This window comes from Sphaeramia orbicularis, chromosome 17, assembly GCF_902148855.1.
Source record: "Sphaeramia orbicularis chromosome 17, fSphaOr1.1, whole genome shotgun sequence".
NCBI classification, from domain to species: domain Eukaryota; kingdom Metazoa; phylum Chordata; class Actinopteri; order Kurtiformes; family Apogonidae; genus Sphaeramia; species Sphaeramia orbicularis.
The window spans coordinates 10,309,458-10,328,825 of NC_043973.1; the positions used below are offsets into that span (position 1 = coordinate 10,309,458).

The 19,368-nt window shown below is 35.5% G+C and overlaps 1 protein-coding gene across 11 annotated transcripts in view; it reads right to left on the reverse strand.

Moving 5' to 3' along the window:
- LOC115437576 (receptor-type tyrosine-protein phosphatase mu) overlaps positions 1-12,156 on the reverse strand; it is a 223,682-nt gene extending 211,526 nt beyond the window's left edge. For 6 of the 11 annotated variants that reach the window (XM_030160827.1, XM_030160833.1, XM_030160832.1 and 3 more), the window contains exon 1: positions 11,818-12,156. In XM_030160827.1, coding sequence (XP_030016687.1) covers positions 11,818-11,890 — 73 coding nt within the window. In that variant the 5' untranslated portion in view covers positions 11,891-12,156. The remainder of the gene's footprint in view (positions 1-11,817) is intronic. The other 5 variants (XM_030160835.1, XM_030160836.1, XM_030160834.1 and 2 more) reach the window with 1 other exon arrangement.
- Between the last annotated feature and the right edge of the window lie 7,212 nt (positions 12,157-19,368).

Sequence of the window (19,368 nt, forward strand, 5' to 3'; positions counted from 1 at the left end):
TGAGATTTATGGTGATTCATGAGGACATAATTTCTGAAATAGAATTTAATTGATGACTATGTTTTCACCAGTGTATTATCACACAGAAATGAGTTTTGCTGTGTTTTTGTTACTGCAGCGATTTGTGGTTTAACCCTACAGGGGGAGTGGGTTGGCGTTAACGGAGTCCACCATGTTACACCACAATGTTTCTACAGTACAGATAGACCAAGGGGCTCATCTCCAAAATGAAGCCAATGTGGAAGTATCTGAAAGCTGTGGTACTGCCAAGGGCCACAGGGGTTGGCTTTGATTGGCTCCAAAATACCCTGGCTCCCATTGATGTACACTTAACTTAAAAATACTGAGTCAGTCATTTACATCTCCACTGTAGTCGTGGCCAGTAGATTTCCCTAAAACTGTTACACAATGATGATTGAAATTTGCAGTTTTACTGATTCAGTAAGCTAGTGTGTAGCATTAGCTCACCTCTGACCTGTAGTTCCACCTATGTACAAATATTGGTCACTTTCAGCTACAACATGATGATGGCTGTGCGGCAAACTACTGGCTTCAAAGCAATGGGGAACCGATGACATCACTGTTCCTCTATCCACTAATTATATACAGCCTATAAGATAAACTAATAACTCCGTTTGGCCAATTAGTCCTGGCAATCAGCTCATTAGTATTGTCAAAACTTAGCAATAATAGCAGTAACTCTACTAAAATTATTGACTCTGAGTAGGGATGTAACGATATGAAAATTTCATATCACGGTTATTGTGACCAAAATTATCACGGTTGTCATTATTATCACAGTATTGTTGAAACTGTGCTCAAAATGTTCAAAAAGTACTTATACACACACTGAAATAATTTAACCAAGTTGACTTAAAAATAATAAAATAAAATAAAATAAAATAAAAGGCACAATGTACCTTCTGTTGGCAGAAACATTCAAATATTAACCCTTAGGGGTCTGAGCCTATTTTGTCCATTTTTCAGTCCTTTTGGTTTTGCCTTTATATACTACATAAAGAAATGTTTACTATACCCATGTTTGGTATCTTTTTTTCAGCACAACTTCATCTATATCATCTGCCTATTATTTTTTTCACTTTAACCTACTATATCAACATAAAAGGCCAGAAAACACACAAAAAATAAATTATATACTTTACTGCATAAATAAGATGCTTAACGAACATTTTCAAAGACTTTAAAAGTGAATGTTGGTTCCAAATATTAGGCATATAAAATCAAAATTGTAATAAATTAAAACTATACTCAGATATTTGACATAAAAGCACAGCTTTACATAGTGTGGTAATCAAACACAGTTATCATGGTCATTAGAATTTAAATGGTGATACCAACCGTCTGCTATGTTATCGCGGTTTATCATTATACTGGTAATCGTTACATCCCTAACTCTGAGGGATGGCATTAGATCAAAAAATAAAAAGTGAAATTGTCTACTTTTCTGTTGGTTGGATTTTCATTCTCTAATTTATTGAGGAATGTGTTTACTATGATTTTGATGTTCTGATTAACATTCAACCAGTTTCTAATAAAGTCAAAGATAATTAATTTCTGTCAGTGTTGGGTGGTTTTTTTTGTGTTTGATATCTGACAATTAATCAGCTATCAGCGTTTTCCTGCTCCAAACTATTATTATACTACATAGCAACTTATTGTGAAGTTAAGTACGAAGTGAAAGTATCATTTTTCAAGTCTGATGTAGTATTCAGTAGAATAACATAGTGCCTGAGTTGTTAATTGAGGTACTGATAAATGTAAGTTTTTGACCCAAAATTCAGCTTATATTGTCAAAAACTACATTCTGGTATTAACTTTGTCAAAGCCTTTGTCAAACATTTGTTTCTGCTTCTCTTTGTGCATAGTGAATGAAAATGGCATTTATGTTTATGTTCTGCATTTATTCAAAGAATATGGTAGTCACTGCAAAGGGAAATCACATTTTTTCATCATTTATTCATGGACTCTGAAGTGCACTTTTTTTTCCACATTTTCACTGTCTTGACTTGGGTTTTTTTATTCACAAATTGAACATTCATGTAAAACCATCTAGATATAAATGCATCTATTGTTCCTCTGATCATATTTCCACTCCTGCGTACGCAAACACCCCTCTCTTGCTCCGACAGCTCTGGAGTGACCACCCTGTGCAGTTGCGGAGGGTACAGTAATGCCGTTAAAACCTCTCCCTGGGGAATCAGTCACGCAGGAGGGGTTTGAGCTTGGGGCCGATACACAAAGGGAGCCGTTTGAAAAGGGAGCGAAGCCGAGCCTGAGGAGGTCAGAGGGCTGTTTACAGAACAACAGTGTCTTATCGGCTATATGCTTCCCCCAGGAGTCTCCACCGCAAACAGATAACAGCCTCCAAATAGGCGCCGGAGTGTGACCGATAGCAGTATAATCAGGTACATTCTGCTTTGGGAGGAAGAGGAGGAGGTGGATAATAGTGAGTTGACTGTTAGTGGTGAGATCATGAGCTACGGTGATACCTCAGCATTGAAAACATACTCGAAACAATGTAAATATGTATGCGTTACCTCCTTTTAATCCTAATAACTACCACCGAACGGCACGGCTGAAGCTTAATTCATCCTCTGGGATCGCTTCATTATTGAACAGTTAAATGGTCAATAGGTTCAGCCAAGGCAGCTTTTAGCACAAGGGCAAATAGGCGGTGTAAAAGCCAATGCAAATAACTGGCACTCAAACAAGGCCTAATGCATTAATGACTGCATGACATGCGCTAATGTGACGGCAACAGATTCAGACTGACAGTAATGGAGAATTTTGCCCCTGGTTATACTCATAAGGCCTGGACTGGGGGGAGGAGAAGGGACGTACACCTGCCTGCTGCCTAAGCCTTGACAGAAGCCTAATAAATAACAGAAGACAAGGTGAAACAGCAGTAGCAGGCCCCCCTCCCTGTCATCTCCCACTGCCACCACCTACAGCACTACCACTTCTGTGAACAGCAGCTTCAATGCGTGGACAGCTTTTTGGCTTGAAATGAGAGTCTCCTCCAAGAACTTGAAGGAGGAAGCTTGAGTATTCATGAAACTGCAGAAGAAACTTCGCCCTACATGCTCACATGACATTTTTTCTGGAGTATGTGACTCTGATGTTGAGGCAGCAGCCGTGGTTTTTTATTTGACAGACTTAAAATTACGCTTCACGCTTCAGGTCAAGGCCATACGCTCACCCAAACCAAAAACCAAAATACGCTCTATCAGAATCAATTTCAATTCACATAATAACCCCAAGGTTATGGGCAACAATGCTGAAAAGAACCTGTGTGATTGAGCAGCAGGTTTTCAAGATACGTAAAGGTAAGTATGAGCCAGTGTCAGGGTCATCTCAGTCTAAGTGTAAAACCATCCCTGCTGCCAGTCACCAGCCGTGGGTACATATTAAACCCTGGAGACAGTAGCAGTGTGAATTTAAAAAATCTTAAGTTTTTAGGAAATGTGGGAAGACATGGGATTTACCGCTTACACATAATAATGTCCTGATTCAGTGTAGTGTGCCACAATCAAGGCTTTTCAAATACTTGGACATCCAACATTCAGTTGTAATAATCCAAAGTTCCGCTCTTTTGTGTTTTTTGTACAGTAAAGTAAGCCTGTAGGAGCCAACACTAGACAATCTTTATCATGCTACCTTATATTTAGATGAAAACAAGAGTGGTTCATCCTGTCACACACAACTTATTTTGTTAAAATGAGAGGGTGATGGTCAGCCTTCTATCCCACCAATTCTGTCACTAGACTCACATGGTTAATTTAGTCCTCTATTCATCAGTCCATTTAATCATCTTTATCATGTTATGTATTATTTAAGTGTATGCTGCTCTGTCAAAACTGTGACACCACCAATACAGTGTTCTGTGGCTTTGTGATGATTAAAAGCCTGCAAAAAAACCCACAAAGTTTGGAGCGTGCCAATTTTATAAAATTTCTCCACAAAGCTTGGAGTATTCACTGTAAATCACTGGTGATGCACCAGAGCCCTGAAAAAGGGATTGAGGCCAGCCCCACTGTCCTGACAGATATGAATTTGTGTGAAAATTAAATGAACTGAACATTGACAATAAGTAATCAATCAAAAAATCCGAAACATTATAGTAGCTTTAAAAATGTGGGTGAGATAGATTTTATTTTTCTTCACAGTCATTCCAATGGAAAAGCCTGACATATCTGCCCTGATGGTGCCTGGTTTATACTGTTAGTTTACAAAACATTCCACAAATGTTTTCCCAAACTAAAGCATTTTACTGACTGAAAAATCACTCAAATGTATTTTAGTAATATTTCCTTATGAAGCACTTTGCTTGCCTGAACATAAATACAGATATGAGAGTTGGGACATGAACTCTTTGATTTTGCACAGCTGTCATCCTACTGAAGAAAGGCAAAAACACTGTAGACTCTTCAATTACAAACTGTGTTCAGGTCATGTGCATCTGTAGAAACACACTTTGACAGTACTTTTTCTGATAACAGGGTTACTATACTACAAATCTACCTCAGAGTATACAAAGTATTTAACCCTTCCACATCCACTCTTCTTGTGTTGAGAGTATAAAGGATGTTGTTTACCAAAATGATGCATTTATTCAACTTATTTTGAAAGAGAACATTTTTGGTTTCTGTTTAACATGTTGCTAAAACACATCCTGAACCACAGCACCTGTTTATGCGCCTTATACTCAGTAATTGCACATATATCAGTTTTCATCTCTGACAGTTTGCACAATTACTCATACATTGCACATTTATGTAAATACATATTTATTTACTTAGTAATAGTTTATATTTTACACTTATTGTCTTTTGCATGCCATTCTTAAATCCCTCTTTGTTTTGTTTAATTCTCTAGTTAAATTTGTCTGTTTTTATAAATCTTAAATTCTATTGGCATTCAGTGTGGACAGCAAAGTAAGATTTTCATTGAACAGGGAAACCAGTTTCTTTACATTACACATCATGATAAAACACTTTGAATCTTGAGTCTTTAATGACTCAAATGTAACCCTGACCCTAAAACAGGTCATGGGTGACCTTTTAAATGTTAAAAAAGAAAAGTCAGCTCCACATTGGCAAAGTACAACATTAAAATATTCAAAAACAGGTTGTTGATATAACGTTTATTAACAGCAAAACACTTCGAAATCAGTCGCTCTGATTGACCAGTACTATTACTATTGATTCATTTAGCTGATACTACTTGTATTCTTTTATTTAAGTAATACTTTCTACTTTTACTTAAGTATCCGAGTGCTTTTTTCCATCTCAAGGCTTTATAATCATTATAATGTCCTGATTTAAACTGCTTCTCCTACTCCTCCCTTATTCCCCTCCTCCTCCTCGTCACCATTAATAACAATTGAGACCCTTGGAGCATTAATTAGTGAAATTTTCCTGAGTGCCTGGACTCTCTGAGCCACCTACAATGAGCGCAGACTTCTGTAAACATGATCCGCTGCATAGTAAGTTGTTGTTTTTCCACCAAGGATCTTTTTTTTTCAGACATGTTGATGAGATCACAGAATTGTTGGAGCATGCCTAACACACACATACACTGTGGCTCTGCCTCTTCCAAACACTCCCCTCTCTGTGTCTCACTCTCTCTTCATTAGGCAGCCCCTGTGCTGGCCTGTGTGTGATTCATTAGCTTTTATCCTCTTCATTTGAAGAAGGAGCTGTGTATAATTAGAGCATCTCTGTTTGTCCAGCATCCTTCACACAGTCACATCTCAAGGCCAATTATCATTCCAATGCAATGTTTCTAGATAACGTAGCCGCATCAGCCGCCTCAAGAACCAACTTCAAACTATTACTGCCTCTCCAGAATGTAAATAAAATCACTTGCAAATCAACAGCTAATGATTGAATGTGGAGTGGCACTCCAGGGATATGAAGACGATGAGCCATATTGACAGACTTCGGAGATTTCACTCAGTTTCTTTGGCTAAAAGTGCTTGTGACAGGCCAACACTTAACCCATTTTCACACTTACAGTGGAGTCCATGACAATTTGGACACTTCTGTGCTTCTGTTGTGTTTGTTCTGCAGAACCATAACCCTGCAGCCAGTCTTTCATTGCAGCTCAAATGACAGCATTCAGCTTTAATTTCACGTCTGCCAGTGTAAAAAAAAAAAATAGTAATTTTATATGAAATCCCCAAATCTTAGAACAATGCAACAGAACCTTGGTCCTAAACATGAAGTTGAAACATACAAAGAGCTTCTTATAGTCAACAGTGGAATTCTCTTCACCAACCAGGTCAGTCATTTGACTCTATCTCACCTCAGATAAGATGTAAATCAGTCCCAAACAGCTGACCCAACAACCATAGTAGACTCATAATGTTCAGGATTCATAACAGTATCCCATTTTCAATCCATCAAATGTTATTTTGTTAATTGAGTAAAAATATAATTTTGTTTGCATCTAAAAAACAGTATGAAGTACTTTTAAGAACAGATCAATGTTTTTTGTTTCGTGATCGATAACATGACACGCAGTTTGACGCTACATTGATAGATTTTATGATTTACAAGCTTCTGTTCAACAAACTTGAATAGTTCCTCAAGAATGACAGTTCTTTCTTTTAAATGTCCATTTTAACCCTTTCATGCATGAATTGTGAGAACCTTAGTCAAGACTTTTTTTCTTCAGTGTTTTTATTCCTCCTTAGGCATGAAAAAAACAATGCAATCGAGTTTTTTTTTCCTATGGAGTTACAAAAATATCCATGCATTTAATTTTTGAAGTAAAGAAACGTGTTTAAAACCCAATATCAGAAAGTGATATGAAAACAATGAAATAAAAACATTTTTAATGCTGCTAATCTGATGTTTTCTCACATTTTAACATTTTCTAATGCTAGCAATTACTCATTTGATGGAGATAATATACAAAAAAAACCTTCTTGTCTAACAAATAACAACTGATTTACACTTAAACATGTTAGTGCAGATCAGGTTTATCTAGAACAGCAAAGTTACAGTAATGGTCTGAATGTCAGTGTACGGGATGATGCATCAGCGTCCACCGTGTTGGCTGATATGGAACTAAAAAAACAAAACCCATGAATATACAAGAGAACAGCTGGAGAAGAACTGTCCACTGGAGTGACCACTATGCATGAAAGGGTTAAAAAGTTACGTCTGTGGCGTCATGCGTCTAATAGTAATTACGAGTTGCTCCATCAGAGAAATACGTAGTAAATGTAGCCAAATCACCATGAATAACAAAACTACATTAAAACAGACCAGTCACATTTTGCCCTTGAAAAATGTCCACATCCCTTTACAAACAACACAACAGTGACTGGCCTGGAAATAAATGTGAGATTGATTGTTTAATGAGTAACAAAAAACCTAGAAATTTCAGAAGTTTTGTCACAAAGTGCATTGTGGGAATGGGAATTCCACACAGCAGCAATTTCGCTATCTCTTTGTGAATGCTGAACCCAAATGTCGCCTAGTCATTCTTTAAAACAACCCTGGTGGACTACAGAATTTTATGTTGTAGCGATCTGGCTTGTTTTCTGGCCAAATCTGTGAGAAACCACTTTCGCTTGGTCACCATTCCCACAGTACACTTCGTGACAAAATTTCCGAAAAGGCCCAGGTGACGTTTCAGTTTGTTATGTGAACAAGTGGACTGTGTTTATGATGGAGTCATCTTCAAAGTAGTTCACTGTGAAGGAAGTGATTCAGGGGCATAAGCGCAGAAAGACTAATGGATTATTGATAATTAGGCTATCACTCAGGTTTTACAAATTCGAAAAAAAAAATTGTGATAAAGTCATACGCTGCTTTAAACATGTGATTTAAACTTCCATAGACTGCATTGACGGTAAAGATGTGAAATATGGTTAAAATAAGAATCCCATGTTCTAATGCTGTTTCACATCACCTGTTAATGTCTTCTCATGAAATTATGCAAAATTTCAGAGATGCACAAAATGTGACCAAACTAGAAGTCAATGTAACACAAAGCGTTGAGTAATGAGAAGCCACCAAGCTAAAATTATTGGACTTATACTAGATGTACTGAGAGCAGTTTTGGAAAAATGTTACCTGGTGTTTCAGTGTATACTTTTCCTTTTAAGATCTGCTTTGTTGTTTATCATTGGGTGTGACATTAATTGAGTGTTGCGCAGAAAAGCAGTAGTAAGCAGATAGGTGCTATTTTATTGCTTTTCTTTTTTTACACGTTAGACTTAACTGGCAAAAAATTAGAGTATTATCATTGTAGTCACTTCAAGTGAACGGTCTAAGTCTATAAAGAAACATTTCGTATTTGCAAGTTTTCAAAGTTCCATTTAAACGTGACACACCCCCATGTCTACAGCCGTGATCACTCTTAAGACAGCTCTGCTGACAAAGTCGGCAGACCCTCTTCTAGGAAATCACACATGTACTGCAGTGTTTAAACAGCCTCAGTAAATCCATGTGTTTTCACCACCTTCATTACCATCATAATAAAAGTGTCTGAAAAGCAAAGTTACAGAAGAATGTAGACACCTCACTTTCTGCTTTGTACTATCATCAATCACCATGGAGCTTTTTTCCCCCCTCTTTCCAACACAGTTAAAACCACGGTTTAAAAAATGAAAAAAAAAAAAAAAAAAAAAAAAATCACATGCATATTTAATTTCATTCTCCACTGGCTCACACAAAGAAAACTGCCACCCTTCAGGACACCTTTCGGAAAAGTCTCTATTAAATCTGAGTCAGCTGGGAGGGGAGGAAAAAAAAAAGAAACATTTCATGAGTGAAAAACTATCTAAATTATTGCCAGACTTCAAATGAAGTGCTGTTTATCTTCCCAAGCAGCCAATGTGTTGTTTTACTCCTTAGTCACAGCTTGGATGGCAATCAGGATCGGCCAACCAGGACACTATCAGCAGCAGTCACTCTGCAATGACAAACTGCAGCTCTCCACTCGGAGCATGGGCATTATTCTCAACACACGGCTAACCCCTATCAGAAAACAAGGCAGGTTTTATGGCTGCTGGAAAAGGTGGTAAACATAACAAAGCACACAGCTCCCTGGAATTTAATGTGCTCGGTCAAAAGACAGAGTATAGATATCAAAGGCCAAGCCTTCTGGAAAAAAAGCTGTCCTCATAATGAAGAAAACAGAAGCACTGGCCATACACAACAAGTGATTTATAGTGTTGGTTCTGTCTGAACTTAGAGCATCCAGTAGGCATTGTGAATGCAACAGAGGAAAGAAGAAAAAAAAAAAAAAAAAGAGCAGTTCATTTCTGCCATGAGCACAGATACACAGATGCACAAACAAGTTCATGTGGGAAGGAGATGAAAGTGATACAGTCTGATCCTGATTATAGAGTTGGATTAGTGTTTTTAATGCGTAAATTAAAAGACTTCCAAAAGACTGGTCGCTGTGATCAAATTGAGGCTGCACAGTCACAGGGCTCTGATACTGTGCACTGAAGTCGAGTGGTACTCTGGTTACCTCAGTGTGATCTAATTATCACATGGGCTGCTATCACATACTCCCCATCACAAACGCTCAGCCTGGGCCTCATGCACACACACCAGGCTCACATTCTGAACTCCATGCCTCTCCATCCATGTGTGGCCAATCCGTCACCTAGCCGGGGAAAAGTAAAACACGTCCGATTGATTTCTTCCTGGTTTACATATTTACACACACACTCATGCAATTAGGAGCGCATTTATCGATGGTCTTGCCACCAGTGGGAGCCCAGCGGTGCAGCCCACTCCAATAAATCTCCCCTAGTCCTGAGGTTGCCAGCGGCCAAGACTGATAAACCTCACTCACACAAAGAAATGGACTAGGAATGCTTTGAGCTTCAGGGTAAGTGAATTTTCAGTCACTAAAATCGACTCTTTGTGTTCACACAACTAGATAAAAAGTATCACAAAATGTTTATTTGCATATTCTGTCAATCTCTGCATATTTAAATGGCTCCTCAGTAAAAAGATCCCTAATATGAAGAAGACCAGTGCACAGTCAGATTAAGATAAAAGTGTTATTTATCTTGAACTGCAGTTGCTTTTGTTAAATGTAAAGTCTGACTCTGATCCCATAGTTTCCAAAGTGTGTCTGAATTGTGATCTATGTGTCTGACTTGTGCTTCTCTCTGAGCAGTTTAACTTCATCATCTGGGTATTAAATGTGTGCCATGCTGCCCCCAGCAGGATCAGCGGAAAATGCATCAGGCGTCTGTTGAATCCCACAGCATCCGACTCAAACTAAATCCCCACATCACATCAGCACTACAGCTTCAAACCCCACACACTGCTGTCACTCAGTCAAAGCAACATATCAAATCCATGGAGGGAAAAAAAAAAACATCACACATGCAACCAGTTTGCTACAACTTTAAAAAGCAGCTTGGTCAGCATGAAACCCCCACCCAAAACACACACACACACGACCTAGTCTGTACATTGATTAGCATGAATATAGGCTAATGCACCTTTTTAACACAGATAATGCCTTTGTGCAGACAGCATAAGTGACCCTTTTGGGGACTAAATTAGACTGTGAATGTTAAGTCCCCTCAGGCAATCAGAGGGCATTACACTGAAGGTGAAAGTGTGCACTTTAATTTCCGTAATTCTAATAAGTCAATCATTATCTGCTAGTACTAATCCCTAAACTTTTTTCCCTCTTGCACAGCTTTGAAAGAGCTGAAAAGAAGCTGCATATGTATGAAAGCCATGCGTGCTATACTAAAGTTTGCAGTAACCTTCAAATAGCAAAACAACAAAATTAATGCTGGATTTAAGGAATGGGATGGCAAAGCAAGCAGTTTTCACAAAAGCATGCACATTTATCAGAGGGAATACAAGTCACACAGTCCAACACAGAAATAAGAAAGGTTGAGAACTAACTTTTCAGTTCTCACATTTTCTCAAAACACAGAATTTACATTAGATCTGAGTGGAACTACACTAAAAACATTCATGCATCTTTAACATAAGCTCCTCTATAGGTATGACACACAAGTTATGAATAGAAGTTAAACTGCTTTTCTTCTCAGTTTAAAAACACGAGGTAAAACTTGGAATCAGAAGCAGCAGAGACAGTCTCGTTGCTCATTTAAAGTAATTAGCTGTACTTTGTGGTGTGTGTGTGTGCAGCCTGTGCGTGGATGCTCACTTTGGGACTACACAGACCAGGTTCACCCGGGGATGACACTGTCCCGATCACCGCGGCTCCGATCCACGACCACAGCCCACAGTGACACAGTGAAGCTGAATCCCCTCAGGTTCACCACAGTAGACAGAAACTTATCCGGATAAAGTTAAAACACCAACACTAAAACACAAACATTAAAACGCTCAACTCCTTAAACTTGGGGTTGGTGTAAATACTGGCATTCCAGACCCGCACCTGCTTTTTTTTTTTTTTTATTGGCGCAAAGGTGATATCAAAACTACCGCAAGGAAATGAGCGATATCACATGGAATTTAGCGCTAATTAAATGCATTTTTGGCAGAAATTCGTGTATTTTAAATGCAATTTGAAAAAAAAAAACAAAAAACAAAAACGCGACCATAATGTAACTTAAATTGACAACAGGCTCGAATCTGCACAATAAAGACTTAACATTTATTTTTAAACCTGAAAGATTTCAAACTATCAAACTCAATCTAATGTTAAAAAAGAAAGAAAGAAAAACAGACTTTGCGTGGCTTTTCCTTCCACTCTGCGTGTCGGCTGATACAAAGCAGGAGTCGGCGTGTGTTCTGTGGGTCCAAACATCATCCAGGTGATGCTCCTTACCTTTAAAAACTTCTCCTCGGACGGACAACAGCAGGGTTATCGCAGCAAACAAGCAATTGATAACTTTATCCATGTCGACAGCGGGGTGGTCGCGTTAACCCCAGCCCCGGGGTTAACTGGAACTCTGGTCTGAACCGTAACTTGACTCTCGTGCAGACTTTAGTTTAAACTGTTGGGTGGGAAGTGCTCGCCCTGCCCTCCGCTCCTCGGCCGTGCTGTCGGGGCTGTGTGACGGACAGGACGCGGCTGCTCCTTGCCGGCTCGCTCCACACTTGGAGGAGGAATGTGTGAGTGAGTCCCGGTTCCTGAATTACGCGTGGATTGAGTAGTCCGGCAGCTCCACGAGAGCGGCGCAGGCGGCGGCGGCGGTGCGCGCGCGCTTCTCAGCCGGTAGAGGGCACGTGTGAGTCCCTTCTGTGAGCGAGAGGAGGTGTGTGCGCGTGTGTGTGTGCGCGTGTGTGTACCCCCCCACACACACTCCTGCAGAACACTTACTACTGACACTTTGTCTGGACCAGGTGTGGACACTTAAGTATTATCACAGTTAAACCTGTGGCCGTGGCCCAGAAATCCACCAGTTAGAGAGTATTAGTTAACACTGATGAAAGGTTATATATGGAAGTAAATCTGTGTCATCAGATTTAAATTATAAAAGACACTGAATTTGTAGCATTGATGTTTTTTGCACTGAAATTAAGTATCTGGATTTTTTGCACCTGAATGTTTGCACTTGAATGTTTGCATCTGAATTCATTGCATCTGGATTTTTTAATTCTAAATTAATAAACATAGTTGAATTCAGAGACAAACAATTCAGATACTTAATTTCAGTGCAGAAAAAAAAATCAGATACTTAATTTAAATGCAACAAAAATCAGATACTTAATTTAAATGCAACAAAATTCAGATACTTAATTTCAATGCAAAAAAAAATCCAGATACTTAATTTCAGTGCAAAAAAAAAAAAAACAATAGATACTTAATTTCAGTGCAAAAAACAATTCAGATACTTAACTTCAGTGCAAAAAAAAAAAAAAAAAATCCAGATACTTAATTTCAGTACAAAAAAAATCAGATACTTAATTTCAGTGCAAAAAAATTTCAGATACTTAATGTCAGCGCAAAAAAAAAAAAAAAAATCCAAATACTTAATTTCAGTGCAAAAAAATAAAAAATTCAGATACTTATTTTCAGTGCAAAAATAAATAAATAAATAAATAAATAAATAAATAAATAAATAAATAAATAAATAAAATTCAGATACTTAATTTCAATTTAAAAAAAAACCAGATACTTAATTTCAGTGCAAAAAACAATTCAGATACTTAATTTCAGCGCAAAAAAAAAAAAAAAATCCAGATACTTAATTTCAGTACAAAAAAAATTCAGATACTTAATGTCAGCGCAAAAAAAAAAAAAAAAAAAAATCCAAATACTTAATTTCAGTGCAAAAAAAAAAAAAATTCAGATTCTTATTTTCAGTGCAAAAATAAATAAATAAATAAATAAAATTCAGATACTTAATTTCAATGCAAAAAAAATCCAGATACTTAATTTCAGTGCAAAAAACAATTCAGATACTTAATTTCAGCACAAAAAAAAAAAATCCAGATACTTAATTTCAGTACAAAAAAAATTCAGATACTTAATTTCAGCACAAAAAAAAAAAATCCAGATACTTAATTTCAGTACAAAAAAAATTCAGATACTTAATTTCAGTACAAAAAAAATCAGATACTTAATTTCAGTGCAAAAAAAATTCAGATACTTAATGTCAGCGCAAAAAAAAAAAAAAAAAAAAAATCCAAATACTTAATTTCAGTGCAAAAAAATTTTTTTTTAAAATTCAGATACTTATTTTCGGTGCAAAAATAAATAAATAAATAAAATTCAGATACTTAATTTCAATGCAAAAAAAATCCAGATACTTAATTTCAGTGCAAAAAACAATTCAGATACTTAATTTCAGCGTAAAAAAAAAAAAAAAAAAATCCAGATACTTAATTTCAGTACCAAAAAAAATTCAGATACTTAATTTCAGTACCAAAAAAAATTCAGATACTTAATTTCAGTGCAAAAAATTCAGATACTTAATTTCAGTTCAAAAAAAAATTCAAATATTTAATTTCAGTGCAAAAAATTCAGATACTTAATGTCAGCGCAAAAAAAAAAAAAAATCCAGATACTTAATTTCAGTGCAAAAAAAAAATAATAATAAAAAATTCAGATACTTAATTTCAGTGCAAAAGAAAAAAAAAATCCAGATACTTAATTTCAGTGCAAAAAAAATTCAGATACTTAATTTCAGTGCAAAAAAAATTCAAATACTTAATTTCAGTGCAAAAAATTCAGATACTTAATGTCAGCGCAAAACAAAAAAATCCAGATACTTAATTTCAGTGCAAAAAATAATAATAATAAAAAATTCAGATACTTATTTTCAGTGCAAAAAAAAAAAAATCCAGATACTTAATTTCAGTGAAAAAACAATTCAGATACTTAATTTCAGCACACACACACACAAAAAAAAAAATCCAGATACTTAATTACAGTACAAAAAAAATATTCAGATACTTAATTTCAGTACAAAAAATTCAGATACTTAATTTCAGTGCAAAATAGATAAATAAATAAAAAATTCAGATACTTAATTTCAGTGAAAAAAAAATTCAAATACTTTATTTCAGAACAAAAAAAAATCAGATACTTAATTTCAGTACAAAAAAAAATTCAGATACTTAATTTCAGTGCAAACAAAAATTCAGATACTTAATTTCAGTGCAAAAAAATTCAGATACTTAACTTCAGTGTAAAAAAAAATAATCAGATACTTAATTTCAGTGCAAAATAGATAAATAAATAAAAAATTCAGATACTTAATTTCAGTGAAAAAAAAATTCAAATACTTTATTTCAGAACAAAAAAAAATCAGATACTTAATTTCAGTACAAAAAAAAATTCAGATACTTAATTTCAGTGCAAACAAAAATTCAGATACTTAATTTCAGTGCAAAAAAATTCAGATACTTAACTTCAGTGTAAAAAAAAATAATCAGATACTTAATTTCAGTGCAAAAAAACAAAAACAAAAAATCCAGATGCTTAATTTCAGCACAAAAAAAAAAAAAAAAAATCCAGACACTTAATTTCAGTGCTAAAATTTTTTTTCGGATTCTTAATTTCAGTGCAAAAACAAATTCAGATACTTAATTTCAGTCCAAAAAAAATTCAGTGCTAGAAATTCAATATCTTTTATAATTCAAAATCTGATGACACAGATTTACTTCCATACTACTAGTATATATACCCTGTTAGAATGGGGGGAAAAGTGTTTTTTGTTTTTTTTTTTCATTACTTTATCATACTGTAAGACCGGATAGTTGAGTTTACTTTAAAAATCTCAGGTAACTTGTTTCCTTAAAAAATTTAAGTAATGAGTAATGACAACTTGAGTGTATTAAACTTAAATGCTTGATTTGAATGGAATTGCTATTTTAAGTACAACACACTAAATGCCAAGTTAATTTAACTTAATTTTAGTTTCAATGTCAATTACTCTGTATAATCATCAGACTTAAAATCATCACTTCATTACACTCAAACCCAAATTGATTAAAATGTAAATCTTTTGCATTATAAATGGTTTTGTATAAGTATTTAAGTCAATACATTGTGGCTTGGATGAAAGTTTTGCAGGAATTACCTCAAATTACTTTGCCAGTACAGGAAATACTTTTAATTTGGCAAAACATTGCAAGTTACAATATGCAACAAAAAAATTTTCGATGAACAGGAAAGCTATTGTTCTTCCGATGGCTCTGACTCATGGTGCAGCTCTACAAAAATACAAAAACAAACACAAAAAGGCCAATAAACACTGCCATACACACACATTAAGTCCAAATTAACACTAGCACTACAACCTCGCTGAACCCCTGCACATTAAAATAACACATTTTCAACAAAATGCCCAATACCCACAATGCAATGCAGAGATAAAAAGGTGTGGTCATGACTAAAACTTAGTGATTTAAATCCATTCAACTTAAACTTTTTCGTACTTTCAACTATGTCTACAAATTAGTAGAATATACTGAACATTTTATTGTAATGTAATAAAACTTAAATCATTTAAGTACATTGTAATTAAAGCATTTTAGTAAATACAAATTCTGGGCTTACAGTGCAAAGTAGTGCGAATATTATTACATTTGGTTACTTTTGGAGTATTTTTTTTTTTCTAACAAATGTGTTTTAACAGCTGAAAACAACCTGAAGACACACATTTAATCACACTGTACATCTATTTTCCTTACATTGGTTGCTTATTTAGGATATTTTATTTTGTCCTATTATTATTTGAGATTAATTATATTTTTCAAACCCGCTGTTTGACGAGAGCACTTTCACACAGAACGCAAAATAGCAGGATTTATTTTTTTCAAAGAGGAAAAAAAAAATCCAAGCTTCTGAAGTGCCAATGGGCTCTATGCACAGCCCCACTACTTCCTGAACTTAAGGCAGCTCCTTCATTTCCTGTTTTTCATTATTGGACACACTGATTAATCCAGGTGTGTCTGACCACAGTATCACAACAAGAAGTAGCAGACACACCTGGATTAATCAGTGTGTCCAATAATGAAAGAAGGAAATAAAGGAGCTGCCTTAAGTTCAGGAAGTAGTGGGGCTGTGCATAGATTCCATTGTGTTAACCTGATATCACGTGACAATAACAAAGGCGCGCCTACACCTGCTGATTTCGAGCCCCAGTATTAAATATGACACACAAATTATAAAGAAAACAAAGTGAAAGATGACATGCAGAGCAGTGAGGATTTTCTGTAATAATAGCATCATATGAATGAAATATAGCTTAACAGGGATCTTGGTTCAAACTTTGAGCCAATACAAAATGTATTAAAGTTGCCTCACAGCCACAAGGATTGGCTCCAATGGGCTCTATGCACAGCCCCACTACTTCCTGAACTTAAGGCAGCTCCTTCATTTCCTGTCTTTCATTATTGGACACACTGATTAATCCAGGTGTGTCTGACCACAGTAGTCACAACAAGAAGTAGCAGACACGCCTGGATTAATCAGTGTGTCCAATAATGAAAGACAGGAAATAAAGGAGCAACTTAAAGTTCAGGAAGTAATATGGCTGTGCATAGAGCCCATTGGCCCCAAAACACCCTGGCTCCCATAGACTTCCGGTGCTGTACTACAGTGTCAGTTAATACATAATGTTTTATCTTCTGTTACATGTGGGTCTTTCTGCTGTGAAACCTGAGTGAAGCAACAGTTATTCAAATCAATAATCAATAAGTACAAATCCATATACAAACCATGCATACATTCTCAACTGTGTTAACCCTTTCATGCATAGTGGTCACTTCAGTGGACAGCTATTCTACAGCTGTTCTCTGGTATATTCATGGATTTTGTTGTTTTAGTTCCATATCAGCCAACATATTGGACACTTACGCATAATCCCATACACTGCAATTGATAACATTACTGCAACTTTGCTGTTCTTGATAAACCTGATCTAACATGCTCAGTGTAAATCATGTCCTTGTTATGGTTATTAAACTGTAATTAACAACAAATTTTTATTTATTTATGTATTTATTTTTTGCATGTTATCTCCATGAAGTGAGTAATGACTAGTATTACAGTATGTTAAAATGTGACAAAACATCAGATTAGATGCATTAAAATGTTTTTATTTCATAGTTTTCATACAGTATGTCTGTAAATACATGTTTCTGTGTTTCAAAAATTAAATGCAAGGTGTCCAGCTTTTTTTTTTTTTTTTTTTTTTTCCATTTTTGCAACTCCATGAAAAATAGCATAATAAAAAAAATTCAATCCCATTGTTTTTTTTAATGCCTAAAGTGGAATAAAAACACTCAGGAAAAAAATCTTGACTAAGGTTTTCATAATTTGAGCTTCAAAGGGTTAATGTTTTAAAATGATGAATGCTTAATTGTCTTAAATTTCTTTAATTATATTTTAAAAAATGGTTAATTTCATCACGTAACAGCAACCCATCAGTACATGTCTCAAACAGTCTGGGTAAAATGCACATGGATATGTGAATTCCTTTTCCTAATTTGTACAGAAGATTACCATAGAACCTCGGAGTACGAATTTAATTTGTTCCATAACCGAGCTTGTTTTGCGATTTACTCATTTAACAAATCAATTTTCCCTGATGAAATTAATTGAAATATAATTAATCAGTTCCAGCCCCTAAAAACCACCCAAAAAGCCTTTTTTAAGGCTTATTAAAGGAGTGATATTTTTCTTTTTTAAATGGAATTATAAATTTTGAAACATTTCCCTGTGCTCTACATAAACTGTAAATGTTTTGCTTGGGTCTGAATTCTTCATTAATTCAACTCCACAGGTCCATCCTCAACCCTATTTCTGACTAATGACACCAGAAAGGTCGTTTTGAGCGCTGGCTCTTTAAATGCACATGAGCCACTTCAGGTCCCACCCCCTCCAGGTTGTTGGCTGTGCTGCTCTGTCCCATTCAACCAACAACTGAACATTTTAGGTAATCGGCTCGAAGTTTGGACGTATTTTCAGCATGGACCACAACCGCTGCTGCTGACAAACAATTATGGCGTACTCGGAGACTTGACTTTTTATGTGCAAATGTCACTACGTAACTAGTTCTAGATCTAACAAATTAACAAACGAGTTGTAGAAATCCACTTGATTTTTGCCAGAATGAATATAAAGATAGCTTTGTAGCACCTGGAGGGTTCAAATTCAAACTTTTTGAACTATTACGGTCCAAACACACAAATAAATGTACCAAAGACTAATAAAAGTGGGTTTAGCAAAATATGACCCCTTTAAAACAAAATAAGTACAGGTAGAAAGAAAATAATGATGAAAACATTTTTAAAGAGAACTCAAATGACATAAACTGGTTATAGTAACTTATTTACCTTAAAGATTAGATCATAGGTGTCAAACATGCAGCCCTAGGGGCCAAATCTGGCCCGCCAGTGGGTCCAGTCTGGCCCCTGGGATGAATTTGTGAAATGCAAAAATTACACTAAGATATGAACATTCCTTTTAGTTCAGGTTCCACATTCAGACCAATTCAATCTCAAGTGGGCAGGATTCAATAAAATACTATCATAATAACATATAAATAATGACAAATCCAATTTTTTCTCTTTGAAAATGAAAATATTTTCATGTATACACACTAAAACAAAAAATGGGAATGACCTGAACAAATATGAACAACCTGAAATGTCTTAAGAGAAATAAGTACAATTTTAACAATTTTCTGCCTGCTTTTAAATGTTTTGTGTATTTGTAGATCCACTGTGATCTGTAAGTTATAATGTACATGTGTAAATGATAAACTGAGGCAGAATATTGTTAAAATTACACTTATTTTTTTCAGTTTGTTCATGTTATTCATGTCTTTTGAAAGAATAATTTGTAGATGTAAACCTTTTTGGAATGTAAATTAACTTTTTTCGCTCTAAAACATAGAGAAAAGTTTGGAGTTCACATTAT